The sequence below is a fragment of the Sparus aurata genome, chromosome 1 (genome assembly GCF_900880675.1).
Source record: "Sparus aurata chromosome 1, fSpaAur1.1, whole genome shotgun sequence".
NCBI classification, from domain to species: Eukaryota; Metazoa; Chordata; class Actinopteri; order Spariformes; family Sparidae; genus Sparus; species Sparus aurata.
In genome coordinates, this window is record NC_044187.1 from 34205284 (window position 1) to 34225770 (window position 20487).

General features: G+C 39.6%; 1 protein-coding gene across 1 annotated transcript; it reads left to right on the forward strand.

The window, feature by feature from the left end:
- The first annotated feature begins 3163 nt into the window (after positions 1–3163).
- LOC115586228 (rho GDP-dissociation inhibitor 1-like) lies at positions 3164–19729 on the forward strand. The gene is made up of 6 exons (XM_030425075.1): positions 3164–3313; positions 7037–7225; positions 10200–10283; positions 15189–15265; positions 15733–15796; positions 17198–19729. Exons 2-6 carry the CDS (start codon positions 7039–7041, stop codon positions 17395–17397), a joined length of 612 nt encoding a protein of 203 aa, XP_030280935.1. The 5' UTR covers positions 3164–3313; positions 7037–7038; the 3' UTR covers positions 17398–19729.
- Positions 19730–20487: the final 758 nt, after the last annotated feature.

Sequence of the window (20487 nt, forward strand, 5' to 3'; positions counted from 1 at the left end):
TGTAAAATGTATTCATCCTTCTACTTTCAATACGTGAATACATTAAACATGAGATACTTTAAGACAAGTCAAGTAGTCAAGTGCTCTTTAAAAAACGCTTACTTCTACCTTTACCAAAGAAAGATGTTAAATCCACATCTTTACTCTTAAAAGTGCAATATGTAAGAATTTTAGTTAAATGATCTAAAAATGAACCAAAATGATCAATATAATGTAAGGAGTAGTTCTGGTTTTATAATGTGTTGTCTTGCTGGGATATTTACTGAGGTTAGCATGCTAACCAGCTAGACCTGGTCTGTTCAGGTCAAAGCCTCTTGTTCTGCCGGTTTAAACAACACAACTGACAACTTGCAACTTGAAAAGGGATGACTTGATATATGACCTGGACTTAGAAATTGAAGACACTTGACTGGAGACTATGATGACCTGAATGACTTGTCCGTGACCATTTATGTGTTCAATGTGGTCTTGTGATGGCTCACAGTTTTTCACTGATTTAAGGTGATGGAAAGGGACGTTTGCGCACGAGGCAGGGTATAGTTTGACGTAATTATTGAAATATACTGACAGTATCAGTCTAGATCTGATGTTTGTTAGTTTTCCCGTGTTCTCCCTCACATCCATACACATACGGTGAAACCGTTCAAAGCAGCCATTCCCCTCCTGATATATCTGGAGCTCCATCAATGTTGTTTCCTCTTCAGAGTTTCCTCTGTGCGGTCAAGTTTGTACAACTACTGCTTGGAGATTTGCTGCTTAATTTCGCCACAATGTTAACAACAGTGACATTACTGTGTGCATGGGAACATTTTAAACGACTTAAAGCAGCCTCTTCATTAAATCATTAAAGCCGAGTGCCTGCACATTGTGTACCCACCTATGTATACAGTCCCCTCCAAAAGTATTGGAACAGCAAGGCCAATTCCTTTATTTTCGCTGTACGCTGAAAACATTTGGGTTTGACATCAAAAGATAAATATGAGACAAGAGATCGGTATTTCAGCTTCCACTTCTGGTTATTTACGTCTAGATCTGTCAAAAAAGTTAGAAGATTAGATGCACATTTAGTTTGAACCTTGAACCTTGAAGTGGGCAAAGACACTGGAACATGTGACTGACATGTTTTTTGCTCAGGTGTGTCCTATTACATCGATTATTCAAACAATAAATAGCAGTGAATGTCTGCTCTCAGTATGAGCATTGGGTTTTGCCCTTGGAAACTGAATTTATGGTTGCAAAAGTGTAACCAACGTGAAGACCAGAGAGCTGTCTATGGGAGAAAAGTGGAGGGAAGATGGAAAATCAATCAGAGCTATTGCACATTGACCACAGCCAGTACCACCATTTGGAATGTCCTGAAGAAGAAAGAAACCACTGCCGTACTCAGCAGCAAATGTTGAACTGGTAGACGAAGGAAAACAAGAAAAAACCCTAAAACAACTGTCATTGACATCACCAACAACAAGACTTTCTCAGGAACAAAAGTACAGAGGCCACACCAGAAGATGTAAACCATAAAATCATAAGCAATGAGAATAGGAAGGCCAGATTAGAATTAGCCATACCAGACGAGGCTCATAAACTCTGGGACAAAGTTTTATGGACTGATGCGACAAAGATTAACCTTTACCAAAGTGATGGAAAGGCCAATGTGTGGGGAAAGAAAGGATATGCTCATGATCCCAAACACACAAGCTCAGGGAAAAGAACTAGATGGTTTTAGACTGGCCAAGTCAATCTCCAGACTTAAACCCTACTGAGCTAGTATTTTACCTGCTAAAGAGGAGACTGAAGGGAGAGACCCCCTGAAACAAACATGACTGAAAGAGGCAGCGATGAAAGCCTGGAGCCACAAAAGAAAAAATAAATAAAGAAACAAAAGCCAGGTTTTGCAACTAAACATGAAGTATTATTCACTCTAATCAATTTTAAGTCTCCCTGTTTCTGTACTTTTGCGCACCAACAAATATGGTGTTCCAATACAAATGATGCTGTCCTCTAAGTTTTGTAACAGATCTAGATGTAAATACCAGGAAACTAATACTGAAATGCTGATCTCCTGTCTCATATTCATCTTTTGATGTCAAACGCAAATGCGCAAATGTTTTCAGTGTACAGCCAAAATAAAGGAATTGGCCTCCATTGGTTTTGGAGGGGACTGTTCGCATGTTACTATCTGAATACTGATCCCTCTAGTTAGCGGGAAAAACACTGCGCCATTGTCATTGACTTTATTGACTTTTCGCACAGCAAGCGTCAAGATTGCTAGATTCCGACCATCGTTCTTAAAATGAGGTGTGATCCTACCAGGTTGCTGTCAGACATGTTACACTGATCTTTCCTTCTGTACAGCCCTGTGCGTTTCACAATCCTCCTGAGTTTACGCATAATATTCATCACAATATCACCCACCGTACTCAGCGACAACAACGTCTCGCAGTGTCTGAAGTATGAAGTAAAACTTCAACTGTTTCAATTCAATACGATCAAACACTTTTATGTGAAAATACTCAACATATGTTTACTTCATCCCAGTTACAAGCAACATAAACAGCATATATCGTTAATATCTATTTACCTTTGTTAGGTCACATATATGAATTAAAGTACTGCTCGTTTTTTGTTTGTTCTTTTGTGAAATGTAATAATAATAAAAAACAAAATCAATTAAAATCAAGATATGAGAGGAGGAAATTCTATATGTTCTTGATATGTTATTCACAGAAAATGAGCAACGGCCAAGAAGTTTGAGTTTTGAGAAAATAAATTAATCGTATCATTTTTCTTTTGATAAAAAGTGAAAACGGATCCCACAGACCCGAACACCATACAAGGGTTTAATGAGACATTTGAATATGTCTTCGTTCTCCGCAATCCGTTTCATAATTGCATCATATCACTATATAACCTGAAAAGTGTCACATTATAAAACACAAGTTGTCATCTTTAATCCCGTATGATTATATAAATATATTGTTTTAACAATAAAGGATTATTTTTATCCCATGTTACGTTTATCTGTGATAATAACGTGGAAATGTACCTATCTTCTTATGACAGTAAAATATTGGTGTTGTGACGTCACAGTCACCTGTAAGTCAACTGAATATGAAAGGCGAACTTTGGGAGCGCGCGGCACCGCACCGCACGTCATGAGCGTGCAGCGTGCGCGGACCTTTTCATGGAGCCATGTTGCGCGGGCGTCGCGCGGGGCGGCGCCGTTCCCTTGTTCGCCATACTTGCACTGGAGCTCAGAGCAGCGAACGCACTTACTGCAAAGGCACCTGAAATCACCACTGCAGACAATATTACGGTAGGTGTTGTCGGTTTTAAGGACAGCTACCAACACAATTTGTAGAGCACTGCTAACCGGCGCTCACCGCTGTGACCCTACTGATTACACTACAGCTCTCCAACTGATGATAACTTGTCAGGCTAATGTTAGCCGCTGGCTCTGGTTAGCCCGGCTGAATTGTTCAAAGCAAGCGAACTAGCCACTTGTCTCCCTCATCAGTCCCACCCTGTATGAGAGGGTCGGCGCCAAGGCAAGTCGAGCCCCATTGTTGAGAATAAAGCAATTTAATCACTCTGGCTAGTTAACTTTTTGCAGCTAGCAGTGTGCATTCGTTGCACTGGCGTGCTGTCAAAAGCGGTATGTTAGCCGGTTCTGTGAGAAGATGCCAGACTACAGAGGGACCGTTAGCTAGCAGCCACAGACTGTTATACTAACGGTATACTGCTATGGTAGCTGCGGTTAATTTAGCTTCTTGACACATTATAATTCAGTAGCATTTGGAATAAAATACAAACGTGTCATCACATCTTACTACTCTCTGGCAAATATTGCATTATTTGGTTACAATTATTTCTAATAGCTGTGATTTGCAACATTGATGTGCTAGTAAAAACCAAGATTACACATTTATCACAATGGGAAAACGAGTATGTCCTTATAGCTCTGTAGTTTAACGTTATAATCCGCATTTGTTCTTGTATTAGTGCAGCAGGAAGAGAAAGGGATGGATGGATAGTGCCGTTGCACTGCTGTTAGTTGTTCAATACTAAAATAGATCTACTCAGAAGAAACCCAGGTCAGACAGATGAAGGAAAATTCAGTCAGACAGTGAGTCTGTACTCAGACTCCTGTACTTTCCCTCTGTGTATGTGAATTTGAAGTTTCTAGCTTCCTGTCTTGTTCAGGGAGCAGTTTTCCTGGTGAATGCGGCTTCCCCCCTCCAGCTGGGTGGGGTGAACCTGTCAAGTTGATCCCAGTGCAATCCTGAAATTCCTCAATGTTGATGTTTTGCATGACAGGACTTTATATTACTTTAAGTAAACTCCTTCTTATGCCTGTGCCTTTGAGCCCATTTGAACTGGAGAAACAAGGAACACATGGTTAAGTAGGATAATCAAGATATCATAATTCCTTTTAGCGATTCATTAAAACCAACTTTCTGCTACTACAGCCATGTACATTATCCCTTTCCATCGAAAGAGAAGATGAATCTCCTCATGTAACACCACAGTGACAGAGAGTTTATTGCCAGGAGTTATATAATGCATTCAGTCTGAAGACCCCTCCCCCACCAGCACGTCTCCTGTCACTACAGACAGCCTTGATCCAAATTTTGCGGCTATCAAATTTAGTTATGGAAAAAACGTGGAGTTTGTTTTGTGATCAAAGATCATCAAAGTTATTAGACTGTGTTCTGACACGTTAATGGAGACAGCCTAGAGCTCCTTAGTTGGCAGATATTACACATCTATTGCTTGTAGACATTCCTTTGTAAGTTTGGGCAGGTCAGAGAAGAGACCCAGGAAAATGTATGCTCACTTCATACCAAAAATAGGGATCTGTAGAGTGATAATCACAACAGCCCTACAGATGTTGGCAAAATTATTATTACTAGAGCCTGACTGATATATGTAATTTGGCTGACATTATGGGCTGATATTGCCTATCACAGATATCAGCCTGTATGTTGTTTGATATGTGCTGAAATGAAAACTATTTGTGTAAAGATTATTGTGCAGAAAGATATGCTTGAAAAGATTAAATTGTTAGTGAAGTTCACTATCAGTGCTCTGATGTTATTTTGTATAATAAAATGTATTGGTAAACTGTAAAATATTCTGCCTTTGTTGCATATCTTTGACACAAGTGTTTGATAACCACAGTGAGGTACTGTTGCAAAAAAAAGTGTGTGTTTCAACCTATATATCAACCTAGGAATTCTGTGTGAGTGTTATGGTAGCTCAAGATAGAAAACACAGCTGTTTTTGACAATTGCAATTGACATCTGAATGCAATATACAGTTGGTTGTGCAGCCCTACTATCAATCAGGCCACTCCCACAGTTTACTTTGCACTGTGGTTGAAGGTGGCTGCTGAAAGCATCTAAATCCGTCAGTGGTTGGTGCCGTTGTATAAACTGTGGCAGGTCAGTATTAAAGCTTTATCACTGGCTTTAAACTGTTTTGGGCAGATGAAGGTAAAATTAGCTCAAAGTTATGTTTATTTATAGCTGAATGCGTGTCTGCAACTAACAGATTTTCTTTATAATCAGTTATATCATATATCAGTTAAATGTTGAGTCAGAAAATAGAAAAAAATAATGCCCATACAAAAATGTGCTTGTTTTGCTAAATCAAAAATCAAAGTAGTACATAAGGGCTTAAAAAAAACAACCCAATTATTTCATAATCAACAAACCTGCTGATGGTGAAAATGAAAATGGTAGCTGGTCAATTTTCTGTTAATCAGCTAATGGTTTCAGCTTCAGCTAAATGCAAAATGTCTTCTGGTGTGTCTTTAGTATTATACGGGACTACATTTCCATTTGTTCATGCCAGCTAAATAGCTGCATATTTGGCACTCCAGTGAAGGATTAGGCCCAAATAGAGTTTACATCCGTAATTTACTCTGCTGGTTTTTCCATATTACTGCAATTTGGTATTGTACACAGACCTTCCCATTAGGTTTCTCCTGCAGCAGCAGGGAAAAAAACATTGTCATGATTATGAACAGTATCAAAACTGCTGCAGTGATTAAAGATAGACAATCAACAGTAAGGTGGTCTAGGAGAATGAAAGTTTTTGAAATGGATACATTTCTGCACTGCATTTCTTGAGTCTTAACATGGTTTATGAGCCTGTTGTGTCAGTGAAGTACTGCTGGTGGGATGGCCTTAATTGGAATGTCGAGTCTTTTGGCATAAACAAAGTTCTTCCTGCTTTTGTTACTCGTTATATTTTAGCAAAGGGACTTCCAACATTGACCTCCCTAGCAAAAGATGACCCTTCTAAAGAGGATTACAGAATGAACAAACACGTTTTTTTGCTGCCAAAATAAACTTAAACCCATTGGCTTAGCTATTTCTTGATATGAATTGAACCGACTTCCTTATCTGGTGTTTAATGTGTGCAAGTAATCTTATACTTAGAATTGTTTTCACAAAATGGTAAATTTCCGTGCAGACAGACACTTTGACACTTTGTACAGGAAGCCAGTCAATCAAGGGAACTTGACAATAAAATACAAGATGGTTCCTTTTGGCTTGGGTCCTTGAATTTTGGCCCTCAAAGAAGAAAAGTTTGGGCACCTTTGGTTTAAATGATGGTAGGCCTGAGAAGGGCCACACCTTCTTAGGGGGTTGTGTATCTTGTGATACATGACTCCTCATTGATAACTTTCCTAGTGATGATGTTATTTCAGGGAAATGTATTCAGATGGTGTCACAGAGTTTAGGTCATCAGCAGCAGCATAAAGAGAATGGCTGCTGCCACCTTATGAGCACAAGCTCATAGACTCACACCAGAGGAGCTTCTGATCTAGTAGGTTGGATACATCAGCATTCCTTACCTGCATTATTGTTGCAGTTATTTGTTTATCCTGCGATTTACAACCTCTTTTGCCAGGGGCAAGTGTCGATGAGGAATACAGGAAGAATTCAGTGTGCTGTGTTTTAAAAATGTCTTTATTTTTATTTTCCAACCATACCTGATTTATTTTTATGTGTACCCACTCTGTCTCCAGACATGGCTGAGGATGAGGCGACTCCAGAGCAGCTAGCAGCCATCGCCGCCGAAAACGCGGAGCCAGAGGCGGTGAACTACAAGCCTCCAGCGCAAAAGTCTGTAAAAGAGATCCATGATCTGGATAAGGATGATGAGAGCCTACGCAAATATAAGGAAGCCCTGCTTGGCTCTGGGTGCTCTGAGGCTGGTAATGGATTGTGTGTGTGTGTGTGTGTGTGTGTGTGTGTGTGTGTGTGTGTGTGTGTGTGTGTTGTGTTTGTGTTTGTGTGTGTCAGTTTAAGAAGGAGGGTGAGAGAGGAGGTAGAGAGTCCTAGATCCCTCTTCCTGTAGGACACCATCCATTTCTGCTTTGCTTATGAGTCAGAAAGGATAAGTGATGGGCACTCAGATGATTTAGGTTTCTACAGTCTACTGTTCAGTCGAATCATAGTATTACACTGTATTATTATGGTATTTAGTGTCTTCTTGCTTCTATTTCCAACCTTCACATAACTTCATTGACCAGCAGATCTGTGCTGCATATACATACTAACAGTATGATATAGCCAACTAGATGGCTATGATGATTGGATAAATTACTTCATTTGGCTATTACCTTGGTGACATAAATAAAGCTATTTGAGTTATAGCTAGCAACATTGTCAATAAGGAGCTGGTGCCAAAAAAGTTGTTGTTGTTGTTGTTGTTGCTTTTTAGCCTGATCGCCTTGCAGGGACGTTACGTGTCCCGACAGTGGATTTTTAAAGGTCGATAGAGTAATAACCATACTTGGGAGAAGGAAAAAGCTGATAGTTGATTAATCCACCAATATAAAAAAATTAAAAATAATGTCTTGGTGAAAATTTTTTTTTAAATGTAACATTTTGAAACTGAACAATCTTTGGTATTAACTTTATTAGAACTGTTGAACATCAGGGCCTTCTCTCTCTCCCCTTCGTCCCTCCCACCCTCTCCGGGATAGGTTACAGTGAGACTTGGGCATGCTAACGTTTGTAAAAGTGAGTTTAGTAAGGACACAGTCTTTAAAATTGAGTTAAAAAGCTAGCAGTTAGGTTTCTCTTTGATATCGAGACCTCGAGAGAGGTCAGGCTCTGCGAGATTAGATATGACTTGGATGGCACACTTGTCAGCCTCCAGTAAAATCAGCAGTTCCAACTTTTAAACAGTATGCTGGGACCGCAAAGATTTCATGTTAGCCCATATTTTCCAACCCTATGGCCAGAGTGATGTGTGGAAGGTATTTCATCGAGTGGATAATTACTTTAATAAAAAATAACTGATGTAACGTTAGTCTCTCTTAGTCTACAATGAAAAACATGACATTAAGTAAAGTTTGTCACACAGGTATGGCTGCTGCATATCTAACGTTAACGTATAGCAGTTTCCTGTCTGTGTCAGGTTGTTTACTTTAGATGAAGAGGGCTTAAATGGTGATGACTGAATCAGCGCATCCTCCCCCCAACATGGCGACACACTCCCCAACGGTTGGTGGAGGCTGTGCAGCCATCGGCAACTATCGGAGCCATGTTCTACCAATAACAATAGTTCAATCGAAGGTGCAATCGGTATTGATTAATCTGTCGAACTCCTACACTGGCATAGATTGGGCTTTTAAGTAGGAGTCGACCAATATGGCTTTTTCAGGGCTGATACTGATTAGTAGAAATCAAAGTGACTGAAAACCAATATTGGGGCTGCTATTCTTCACGGTAAAAATGAAAACCAATAAACCCTCAAGTACAATTAACTCCGGTATTGTTCTTAAGTACAATTTTCAGGTACTTTAGTGCTACACTATTTTATTTGATACATTGGTTGGATACAAGGTTTCTCCTTACTTTGCATATTCTGATTATTCTGTGTTTATAGGTTATAAATTGTGACATGTTGCCAATCAGATAGTGTCGTGGGTGAAAGAAAAACTGCTGTTCACGAGAATTGGGTGGGTTTAGGCACAGTACTGAGTGTTGGTCACTTGCGTTTTAGCAGTGTTCAGAGCACATAACACAATCACTATAGGTATGCATGCACTGAAGAAAATACACTAAAAAATAGATACATGTGAGATTGATGACTGGAAAACATGTCTGAAACAGCTTCTGTGTAGATGAGCTGTAGTTGAATGAGCTGCTTCACAGCTCTCAATTTTGAAACTGTTAAAATAATTATCTTAAAAGAATGATTTTATGCTCAGTTTAGAGAAACTACCAACCTAATGTGCAGCAATCACCTCGATCATAATAAATACAAGGCTGGCCACTCTGAGTATAATATGAACAAAACCAAAAAGGTAAATTTATTTTTTCAATCAAATGATTCAAAGTATTATTTCTTCTGCCAGAATACCTTTTTTTAGCAGATGTAAGAAGTATGGACATTGGCACGGAGAGATTAACCAGGTAAAGTAGGTCAAGGCTCATTTGTTTCAAAGCATTTGTGTTTTGACAAAATGAGCTCAACATGTGTCTTAGAAAAATAGAAAAGAAAACTTGATACTATACAATAAGACTCAGATGTAGATCATGTCACAGATTTTATTACAATTCAGATGGAGATTGACTGAGTGCTAAATTACGATTTAGGTTCTTTTCCAGATTTTCAGATCCTGTAAGCTAAATCAGACTTCCAGAGGGTACTGTGTGTATTGAATATGCATATTCATGGCAACCTCTGTGACCTCATGATTTCAAGTATGATGACGACTGATAAATCAGTATGGTTTCCCTAAGTGAAGAGAAACGGCAGCGTCAGTTGACTGAGAAGAAAGTAAAGTCTAATTAATGCAGAGACTGTCCCAACTACAGCAGAGATGTCCTGATTTCAGCTCCCTTGGGCCTACTCACTGTGACAGCTGCTTGTTACAGGAAAAACAACCGTGTGCTGGTCTCTTGTAAATGTTTGGATTCTGGTCTATGTTGTCTTCATGCATCTACACAAGTGTAAATTAATTATACCCACAAACACTTTTTGCCAGCCATACCAGATGTTTTGACTTTGCAAAAATGTGCATAGTGTGAAGATAGTATTAGAAAGTGCTAAATGATGGTGAATACACTGTGCAGTCAAAGGTGTTTAGTAAGAAGATGTAATTATACAGTGCCCAATAATTAACCTCTGGAAAGGTTTGTTTGAAAATGTCTGTTTCTCTGATCCTGTCTCAGATCCCTCTCTTCCCAATGTCCAAGTGACCCAGATGTGTCTGGTCTGTGAAAGCGCCCCAAACCCCCTGATCCTGGACCTGCAAGGTGAGTCCTTGTTGGGGACTATGAACCAACATTATCAGTATGTGAAGAAACAATAGTGTCGATATTACGTCAAAGACTTATTGTGTTTGAGATGACATCTTTTCAAATCATTTGAGATCTCAGGGCTTCCGACTTGGATTGTGCCAGCCATTATGTAGCTATTTAAGATTTTCATTTTTTTTTTTACGTTTGGGAAAAAGTCTCCATCTATTTCAGTTGTTTAGGAAAATGCTGCAATGCCGTTTTACTGTGAAGATTGAGAAATGTTTTGTGGATAATGAAATTTCACTTAACTTTTAAACTGCATGGGCCTGAGTAGATAACAACTAAATTTAAATAATTGGGTGAAATTATGAACTCATCGTAAAACACTCTTCATTCAAACACGACAAAGAAGAAACAAGACTTACTTAACGGTTTCGACTGTTCCAACAGTCAACTCTTGTTTGCTCCGAATACATTCATTAAAAAACACATCAGGAATATGAGTGCCCTTGGATCGTTTTCCCAGATTATGTATCTTGTGCATTAGATTAGTCATAAAAAGCCTAGAATATTCAAACTGAAGATCTGCTGTTTATTATTCCCAACACATTCAATAAATACATAAGCTACTATATTTGCCCCAGTTGAATATAGCATCTGGGTGACAACTACACTGATGTATTTTGGTTTTCATCCAACAGTGCTTTCAGATTCATCTGTGAAGGTTTGAATCTGTGCTGAGCATGCTGTAGGTAAATATGGACTCACTGATGAAGTAGAGGGGTATAGAGCAGGCACATAGACAAGATTCTTTTTAATTTGGCTGCGCTCATGATACTTCCAGTGACCATATAGTGGTTAAGGCACCCGCCTCTGTAGCTGCTTGTGTCCCAGCTGGCCTAGATTTGAATCCATCCAGAACATTCTGTCCTGTGTCCAGCCCCCACCTGCTTCACTCTCGATTCTCCTATCTTCACAGCTAAAAATAATGACTTCCCACCCTGTAAATAAAACTAAAACAGTTCAGTTTGACTGATTTTGGGTTGTTATATAATAATATAAGTTTAACATCTCAATAGCCCATAGTGATGCTGATATTCAGCTATTGAAATAAAACCATTTTCATGTCAAAAATGAATATTCTATAAAGAAATATCCTGAAAGAAAACTTATATTTGTACCATAATGGGAGGCTGAAACTTTCTTTATGAACTACTGCCTTTGCATCTCTGATTGTCTTGAAAAACAATAATGTTTGCATATTAAATGTTTAACATGCAGTAAATACAATTATACATGAATACAAGGCTTTGTGTACTCCATGTTTAAAAACATGAGCGTCTAGGTTAATTCACTCCTGTAGGAGGCTACAGATGAAGCTTAAAAGTACCTCTTACTCCGTGGCGGGACCCTAGCTGGTGCATGATGGGTTTGTGATGAGTCATGGAAGTCCATGACTTGAATGCGATCCCCCTGTGATGACGTAGTGACTTGTAATGTATGGAAACCAATTGCAATGGTTTATCTATCCATCAGGTGAAGCAGTAATGATGGAAGCTGAATCATTACTGAAAGTGAAATTAGCTGTTCTTACTGTATCATGGGCATACAGTATTTGACATGTGAGAGTGTCATTCCCATACAGAGCATATTTAAAGGGATATTCCGGTGTAAGTTTAATCCATGTTCTAACACACCGTGACACCAAGTAGGACCCCCCCTCGAGAGATAAAGTTTGCAGACCGCTAGCTTACGTAGTTTTAGCAACCTCAGAAACGGCCACACGACAACAATACATTGCAGTAAATGGGTCCAAGTGTAAACTGCCATCAGAAAGCCACAAATAATGCTCAGAACAGCACCAAACTTAGGCTACCATATCATGAGATCATCAATATTATGCTTCAGCTTTTTGTTTATCAGCAGTACTGTGTAAAAGTGAAAGACATGTGGCTAGGGAATGAATGATTTCACAGGAAAGACAAAACTGCAGGTGCAGCATTCGCTGAGCGGCTGACTATTACAGTGCAAGAGACGTTTTTTGTTTGTTATTACAGTTGTATAAATATAATTTGTCATGCTGTAAGATTACTGTTAGACCACAACATCAGATCCGTGCTGAAATCTGAGAGCGTTTTTTTTCCCCAGGGTACATGTTATTGTTGAAAGACTAAATGCCAACAAATATGGATTTAAGCAGAATATTTCTTAAGGTAAGAATATGTTTTGGATTTTGGAAATTAATGCATCTATCCTTTTCAATATATTTTGACTTTTGGACTTTTCAAGTGCTCTGAAATTCTTAGAAATCTTTGGACTGCACGTGTCAGAACCAATCCTATGCTAAACAAAAGAAAGACAAAATCATTTGCTCATTTTTTTTTCAGCAAATGTGTTAGACACATTTGAGAAATCTTTGGTGAAGAGATGAGATCTAAGTCCCTGTTGAGTGAGCCTTTAGTGCGCCAGAGATCTAGGATTTCCCAAACTGAATAAACACTGCACATATAAACACAGGAATGTTTAGCTAGCTCAAGGTTGTTATAACCAAAATACTTCCTGAAGAATAATATTTTCCATGAAATACATATCTGCAGACTTCTTAGTGTTAAAAAATTCCAAAAGCTGAAATATGTGGAAAAATTAATGTAATCATTTAAAAAATCTGTAACATGTCACCTAACAACATATTGTGGTTCAGTATACAACATTTTCACTGTGGTAAAACAAAGTTTGCTCTTGGATTTAAGCACGCACCTGACGGCATGGTCTAACAGTAATCTAACAGCATGAGATAAACAACAGCAAAAAAACATCTCTTATACTATAATAGTTTGTCCTGTTGTTGTTTATGTCATTAATTCCCCAGCCATATTACTTATACTTCCATGCAGTACTATCGAAAAACAAAAAGCTGAACGGTAATATTGATGATCTCATGATATGATAGATAATCTTTAAATATGCTAGGTCCATCAACTATTATGCTCAGGTGAAACATTTTCAGCATAAATGATTGTCATCGGGCTGTATAATTTTTCTGTTATTTTTATCAAAAAATTCCACTCACAGTGGCGGATGATAAAAAAGATGCAATCAGTTTATAAAAGTCTGTTCACAACCATCCTCTGCGTATCTTGGGAGGTGACAGAGGCCAAACACATCATTAGCATTACAGTGCATCTCTTTGTTCTTATTCAATGGACATCCCAACAGGTCTCCCAGCCCCCAAGCTCATCTGGCAACTGCAGGGCTGTTGAATCAACTAGAGAATTTTGTCCCGCATTTTGTCAGCGTGCGTCCACAGACACAAAGAGGACAGACAGATCTCGAGAGCAAGAGCTGCCACGCATGCTCTCTAAACTCCGATCAAACTGTCTGTGCTGATAACACAAAAACCAAGATTCTGTTACTACACTGCCATTTCATCCCCTAATATGCTATGAGGAACATTTTTCTTGTTGTACTTTGCTAAAATAGAGAAAGCATGTAACCCAGAAGTACCCGCCATTATGTCTATGTACAATGATGAAATCTTTGATAAAACTGTAAAACAAGTAGGTGGAGAGAGAAATATTTCACTTCTCTTGGCACAGTGGTTTATGAGATGACAGGAGGCAGGGTGATTACACATAGCAAGAGACCACCAGTTGGTCTCTAACCCTGGGCCTGTGTAGGGTGTCTATTTCGCACACCCTACCAACTTATACTGACTAATCTGCCTACACACTATCAACAAAACCTGAACATCACAAGCTTCACATGCGAATGTTCAGAGCTGTTGTAGAGCCAATCCTAGTGTTTGTTTAGAATAACATCTCAGAAAATAAAATCGTCTTCACTCATGTTAATGTTAATTTACGTGTTGGGCCACAGACTAAAGAAAATTACAGCACGAGTTTACCCCAAACCAATGATTAGCCTGAGATGTCCCTGTTGGGTTTTTATATCAAAGACAGTATGAATACAGCAGAAACATCAGGCAGCTCGGACCACTGTGTCTACTTATACAGCTTTAAATGTTACAGTTACAAGTTTACTGATATCACATATCTCAACAATGCAAGCAAAAGCCAGTTGTCTGCCGAGAAGTGTCTGTTGTCTTCACAATGATTCAGTCTGTTGGATTGCATCTGATTGTAAAGATCGACCTAATAACTTGTACCTCAGTGTGTAAGGTCAAAGGTAACAAAACCACCCCAACAAAATTCTAAACATTTTAATGGTTCATAATATCTGATATTTCAGCCCATTTAAAAAAAACTTCCTGATGATGAGATAAATACAAGTGGATTGTTGTATTTTTCCTTTTGTTTTTAAGTGAGATGCATCTTTAGGTTGTTTCTGAAGTTCCAGTAAAAGCCTGCTGAGGATGAGTCATACAAACGTAGTGAGTGCATTAGAGCACTGCCAGTAAAGGAGTCAGTGCAACTTCTGTGATGTTGTGGTTTCGAAGCTAAGGTACCAGTATAAGAGAAGGACCACTCGCAAGAGGAGAGCACATGCTCAGCACAGTGGGAGCTTGCAGGGAGCTAATGCGCAAATCAAGAGCCTATTTTCATGGACTGGGAATTACAGGGCAGTGACCCTCAACATGGTGGTCAGCACCCAGGGGGCTGCTGTCGACTTCAAATTAAAATATCTGATGTTTTTTTTCAAAAAAATGTTATCTGGGTCAAGTCACTATCCAGTAAAATTGATTGGCCAGAAAGATGTTGTCATTGAATTCTCAGTGTTTGGAACACATGGAAACATTCCATGCTTAAACTGTAAAAAGGACTCAGGAAGGATTTTCTCCACAAATATTTAATGTCGACGTTTTGTTTGGTTTGGTCCTGAATTCTCCTATGACAAGCACTACTGTCACTATGATGTACAAAATATTAATGCCTGTGATTTTTTTCCTTTTCATTCTAACAGGAGACTTGGAATGCTTTAAGAAGCAGGCCTTCATTCTGAAGGAGGGAGTTGAATACAAAATAAAGATCAGCTTTAAGGTGAGCGCTGCTGTAGGCACAGCTATATACAGGGAAAACAGCCATAGCCTGTTTTCTTGGAATGGAACAGTAGTCATCCTGTGTCAAGGAACAACTTCCAGAAATATCAATCAATGCAAAATGCATTAAGGCCAGAAGACATTTAAGCTTTATCATACTACACAAAACATCCAGGAAATATTCAGTTTCATGTCATAAAATTGATTTTAGTATTAGCCAGTTTTGCTCACAGAATACATTTAGATGGAGCCTTTACAATAAGAGGGGGGAAAGATCAACGCAGTCATGACTGTATCACTATATTCAATGACAGAAACGAGTTAAATGCCAAACAGGATTCTCTGTTATCATGTTTTGGCAACCTTTCAGGGACATGTGTTAAAAGTCCTTGTTAATTTATAACCTATGTATTAACAAAGCAGAACACATCTATGGCTGTCTTTAACACTGTTTTGTCTCCTCCTCAGGTGAACAAGGAGATAGTTTCAGGTCTGAAGTATGTGCAGCAGACGTACAGGAAAGGAGTAAAGAGTAAGTAAGCAATTTCTGTTGGCCTAGTTGAAATGATTTCGTCATACAGCTCCTGCTTCTAAACAATCAATCACCCCATTCACACTGACTTTTAAAGTCAGGGATCTTGCCCCAATAAACCATATCTTCGCCTATATGAAAGTTACAAAGGCAGAATGAGGGGACAGTTTTCTTTCACCGCTTCAGTAACAAGCTCCAACAGAGGCGAGACAACATCTTGTGTGTGAATGAAAAAGCTGGCAGAGCACAGGGGTGTGTCGGTGTGATGGCATTCACAGCCTGACAGCTAAACAGGTCCGTCACTCATCAAATCAAAGAGAAATGTCCCACACTTCAACCCACAACACAAAGTCACAAGACCAAACAATAGTAATGTGGGAGCAGGTAATGTCTTCAGCATCTTGTGTGAGGAAACAAATACCGTATGTGTGAAGTGTCTGTCTTTCTTTCCGAACATCACTCCTGACATCACTCCTGACAGAGACCTCAGTGAAGTTTCCCCCAGAAAACAGCATCCCTCCTCATGGGTTAGAACCAGACCGGCTCCAGTATTCACTAATGGCAATTTTCTCATGTAATTAAGAGCAAACAAATCACTTTCCATGATGCATGGTGGGTAAGGAGCTCAATCACAACCCATTATAACTGCATCCATATGATTATAAGCAGTAGGCTGATACATGTTTAGGTGGAAGCACACTGAAAAAACCTAACACAGATCTTAGTGTTAGGATGCGTACCATCACGTCTCTTATGCTTCTGCAACACCAGCATCCTGTATGAAATGACACAATCGTTCAGTGTGAACAAACAAAGGCAGTGTAAAGGCGTGCCTTCTTTGTGGTGATAATGTTGAATCTCTGTGTGAAAAGGGGCTGGTACTTAACCATTAAAGACTTGGTTGGTCCTTATTCTTCAATACCACTCCTAAACAAACAAGGTCTGTCATTTGCTTGTGAGCTGCAGTTGCTGGGACTAGTTTGTTTTTGTTTTGGGTGCATTCATAACTCCAAAGTGATGCTCTAAAATAAATTCAGATCGGCCTGTATCAGATCAGTCTCTTCAGATTAAGGTGGTATCAGAGTGCATCTAAATACAGGTGATGTAAGAAATGATGAGACATGGTTCCAGTGTAAATGAGAGGATTTGTTGCTTTTTTGTCATTTATGTTTTTAAATGAAGTTTCTTTGTTTGTCGGACAAGAGAAGCAATTTGAAGATGTCCCTTTGGGCTCTGAGAACGTGTTTTTCATAGGCTTTTTTATAGAATGAATGATAAAAACAAATAAAACAGTCATCAGATTAATCGATAATGAAATAAACATTAGTTGCTGCTATCCAAATAGGCACAAATGCCAAACATTTCTCTTTGACTATAATTTGTATTCTTGTTTATTTACAGTTGATAAGTCAGACTACATGGTGGGCAGCTACGGGCCTCGTCCCGCTGAATATGATTTCCTGACCACAGTGGAGGAGGCTCCCAAAGGTGTTCTGGCCCGCGGCAACTACGTCATCAAATCGAAGTTTACTGACGACGACAAGCATGACCATCTGTCCTGGGAGTGGAACCTCAACATCAAGAAAGACTGGAAAGACTAAAAGAGGCCTTTGTGTTTGAGGGGCGAGGGAATCAAAATCCCCCAGCCCCTTGCATTTCCTCAGCCGCTCCCCACATCCCCACCCTGTGTCCACCATTTCTGCCTTGTTTGTTTTTACATCGTTGTGCATTTCATGCTCTCATGCCTTAGTTCCCACCTCGCTGTCTTAATACCCCGGCGTCCTTCCCACCTCTCTGTCAGCAGCAGTAGCATCAGCAGTAGCAGACCCCTCCCCTCCCTCCGTCCGTCCATCACCTCCCTACCTGCCCAATGTTTCACTGATTGCACACAAGTCACCTCTGTTCACCAACCTGCCATCCTCACTCCACCCCCCCCCACTGAGCTGTGCTATGTAGCACCTTACTTCCTCACACACAGCCCTTTGTTTTTATTTTCGCTGCTTGAAGAGATTAACCCCGCCTTCCACCTCTCCAGAATGGTGTCTTCCTCTCTCAGTATGAAGTACATGTGGAAAAGCAACTGTACAATCAATTTTTGTTTGCCTTTTTTATATAATTGTATCAGTGGTTGTGTAATGTGACTGTATTCACATCACTGTTAATCAGCTGTTGTGTTCATAGCGGGCCCCACCACATCCACCTGCCCCTACACTCCCACTCACACACTACAGTATTCCTTTGCTTGCCTACTTACTTGCTGGCTGTATTTTGATATGATTACCAATACCTGCCTTGGAAATTGATTCAAATCTGCTCTACAGCGCCTCCCTCCCTTCCCTAAATGTACTCACCCAACTCCCCTTCAGACGGGGACTGGGGCCAAAGTGAACAAGGGAGTAAAAAATAAGTATAGGGTAAAAAAAATCTGCCTCATGTATCAAATAATGTATTTTTATCATGCCTTGTGTGTACGAGCAGTGCTTGCTATCAGTTAGTCTGTATATCAAGGGCTTACTCTCACTACCAACTTATAACCATCTGTAGCCCTGTTGTAGTAGAGACTATCTATACAGGTTATTTATAATACCCCCTTTCCACCAAGTGCTTCTGCTGGGCTGTGCAAGTGCTGATTTTGCTTTTCCACAGCCAATAGTCTCACCGTAGAGTCACGTTATTTCCCAGCATCACTAGGAACAGCTACAGCGGACTACATGAACTACAAGTGTTGCTCAAGGCCTCACATGCCTACATTGAACATGTCAGGTCCAACACATTTATGCTTTTCAAAGCGATTGCTATGGACAGCGATAATGGTTGAGTAAAAGGAAATTAAACACCACATGTTGATTCTTGTAAGCTGATAATGTTAACCTTTGTAAGCCCTAGCCTTTAACTAGCTAGTTTTTGCTACGCTGGTATTGATTCATAATGAAAATCTTTTGTTGATTCTTTGTGAATAAGGCTAAAAATGGAAGCCATTAGGTTTTAATTGGTCCTTGGTCACAGTGAACCCGCCCCCAATCCCTGTTGTAAGGGGTTCTTTGTTCTAGACTAGCAATGTGTTGGTGCCGCTCTTGAACTAGTTTTCCTGGCTGAGTTCTTCTGCAGATAACTAGTTGAGGGGAGGCACTGGCTCTGAACCGGCCCTCAAACTGCCTTGGTGGAAAAGGGGCATCATCAGATACAGCTCTGCACATGTTCACTGCTCCAATAATACAAGTGTAATTGGAGGGGACTGAATGTTACGAATTGGAGAAACGATACCAAAACCACCTAAAATCAGTAGTGATGAGTCTCAGCACTCTTGCTCCTTTTAGCCATGACGCCTTAGCACTAACTACGATCATGTGGAGAAAAACAAAAAAATCTAATTTAATCTTTTTAATTAGTTGTTCCCCTTTGCCTTAATGTAAGTCATTCCCCCTACAAAGCCCCCTCCCACTCTTGCTCATTCAGATTGCTTCATAAGTTGTAGCTTGCAGTCAGGAGATCCAGTCAGGTGTGTAGTAGAACCACAGAAAGCACAGGAAGAGGCTGAGCCAGGCACCGCCTGCTGCTGCCGGTGACCTCGGCAGTGTCTGGTCTCACACGCAGACTGACGCTGAGAGTAAAGAGAAAAGACTAACCCAGTGATCCTTTGAAGGAAAGCAGTGAAATAAAGGTGACACTAACACAGAACTATGATCAGTATTATATGGGAGAGGAGGAGGGTTTTGAAACACGACTGACCAGTAACACTAAATTGAAATCGACTTGTACTGTACCAGAACATATGGATGTATAACATTTTTTTTCTTTACTATGTATTCCTGCTCCATACATTCCTTCACATTGTACAGTTTCTATGAAAACGCTGGCATGCTGGTGGGGTTGTATATTCTATCATCATTTGTGATTGCTCTTCTCGGTCAATAAAGATTTTGCTCAACTTGGCCTCTAAAACTGTGGTGTACTGCAAATAAGTAGTACTTGTTCTGCTTGTACCTGAACAAATACCGTAGGAGTCTCATGGTTTCAGTTGAGTCTGTCACTCTGAACACTTGTATAATGTTTTCTTTGGTTCTGAAGAAGTAAATGGCTTCAGCTTGATCTTTGAGACTTAACATTTATCACTGAAAGCCTGCATTACAAACTGGAAGATGTGGGCATTTATAAGCCAGGGAGGGTTTCATTATAGGATGCTATTATGTTGCATCATGGGAAATGTAGGATCCCACATTTTTGGGAGCCTGACTTCTACTATGGAGTAAAAAAGTTTTGCTTGGATTTAGAACATTCTTCTTTATATCTGTGTCTTCTGAGTGTCCCAACTTTATGTAGGTGCAATGCTAAACAGGTCGTCTTGCATATGTATTTAACTGAATACATCAAAACCTTGTTGGAAGAATCCAATTATAGAATCATAGAATCCAAAATAGATTTAGATAATTACCCCATTCATTTTCTGCTACATTACACTTTCACCTCAACATTTTGTCAGTCAAATATTGTACATTTTACTCCAATGTGTTTCATTTATTTATTCAGTTGCTTTACTGCATCAGCGCCAAAATAGAGTATTTTTGATTTATTTTAGTGGCATTTGGATTCAAAACCAATAACACCAACATTTTTTTACTAAGATGTATGGAGTGGGACACTTTACAGCTGAAACAAACTTAGAGCTGGACAGACCATGTACTGGCTGTTAT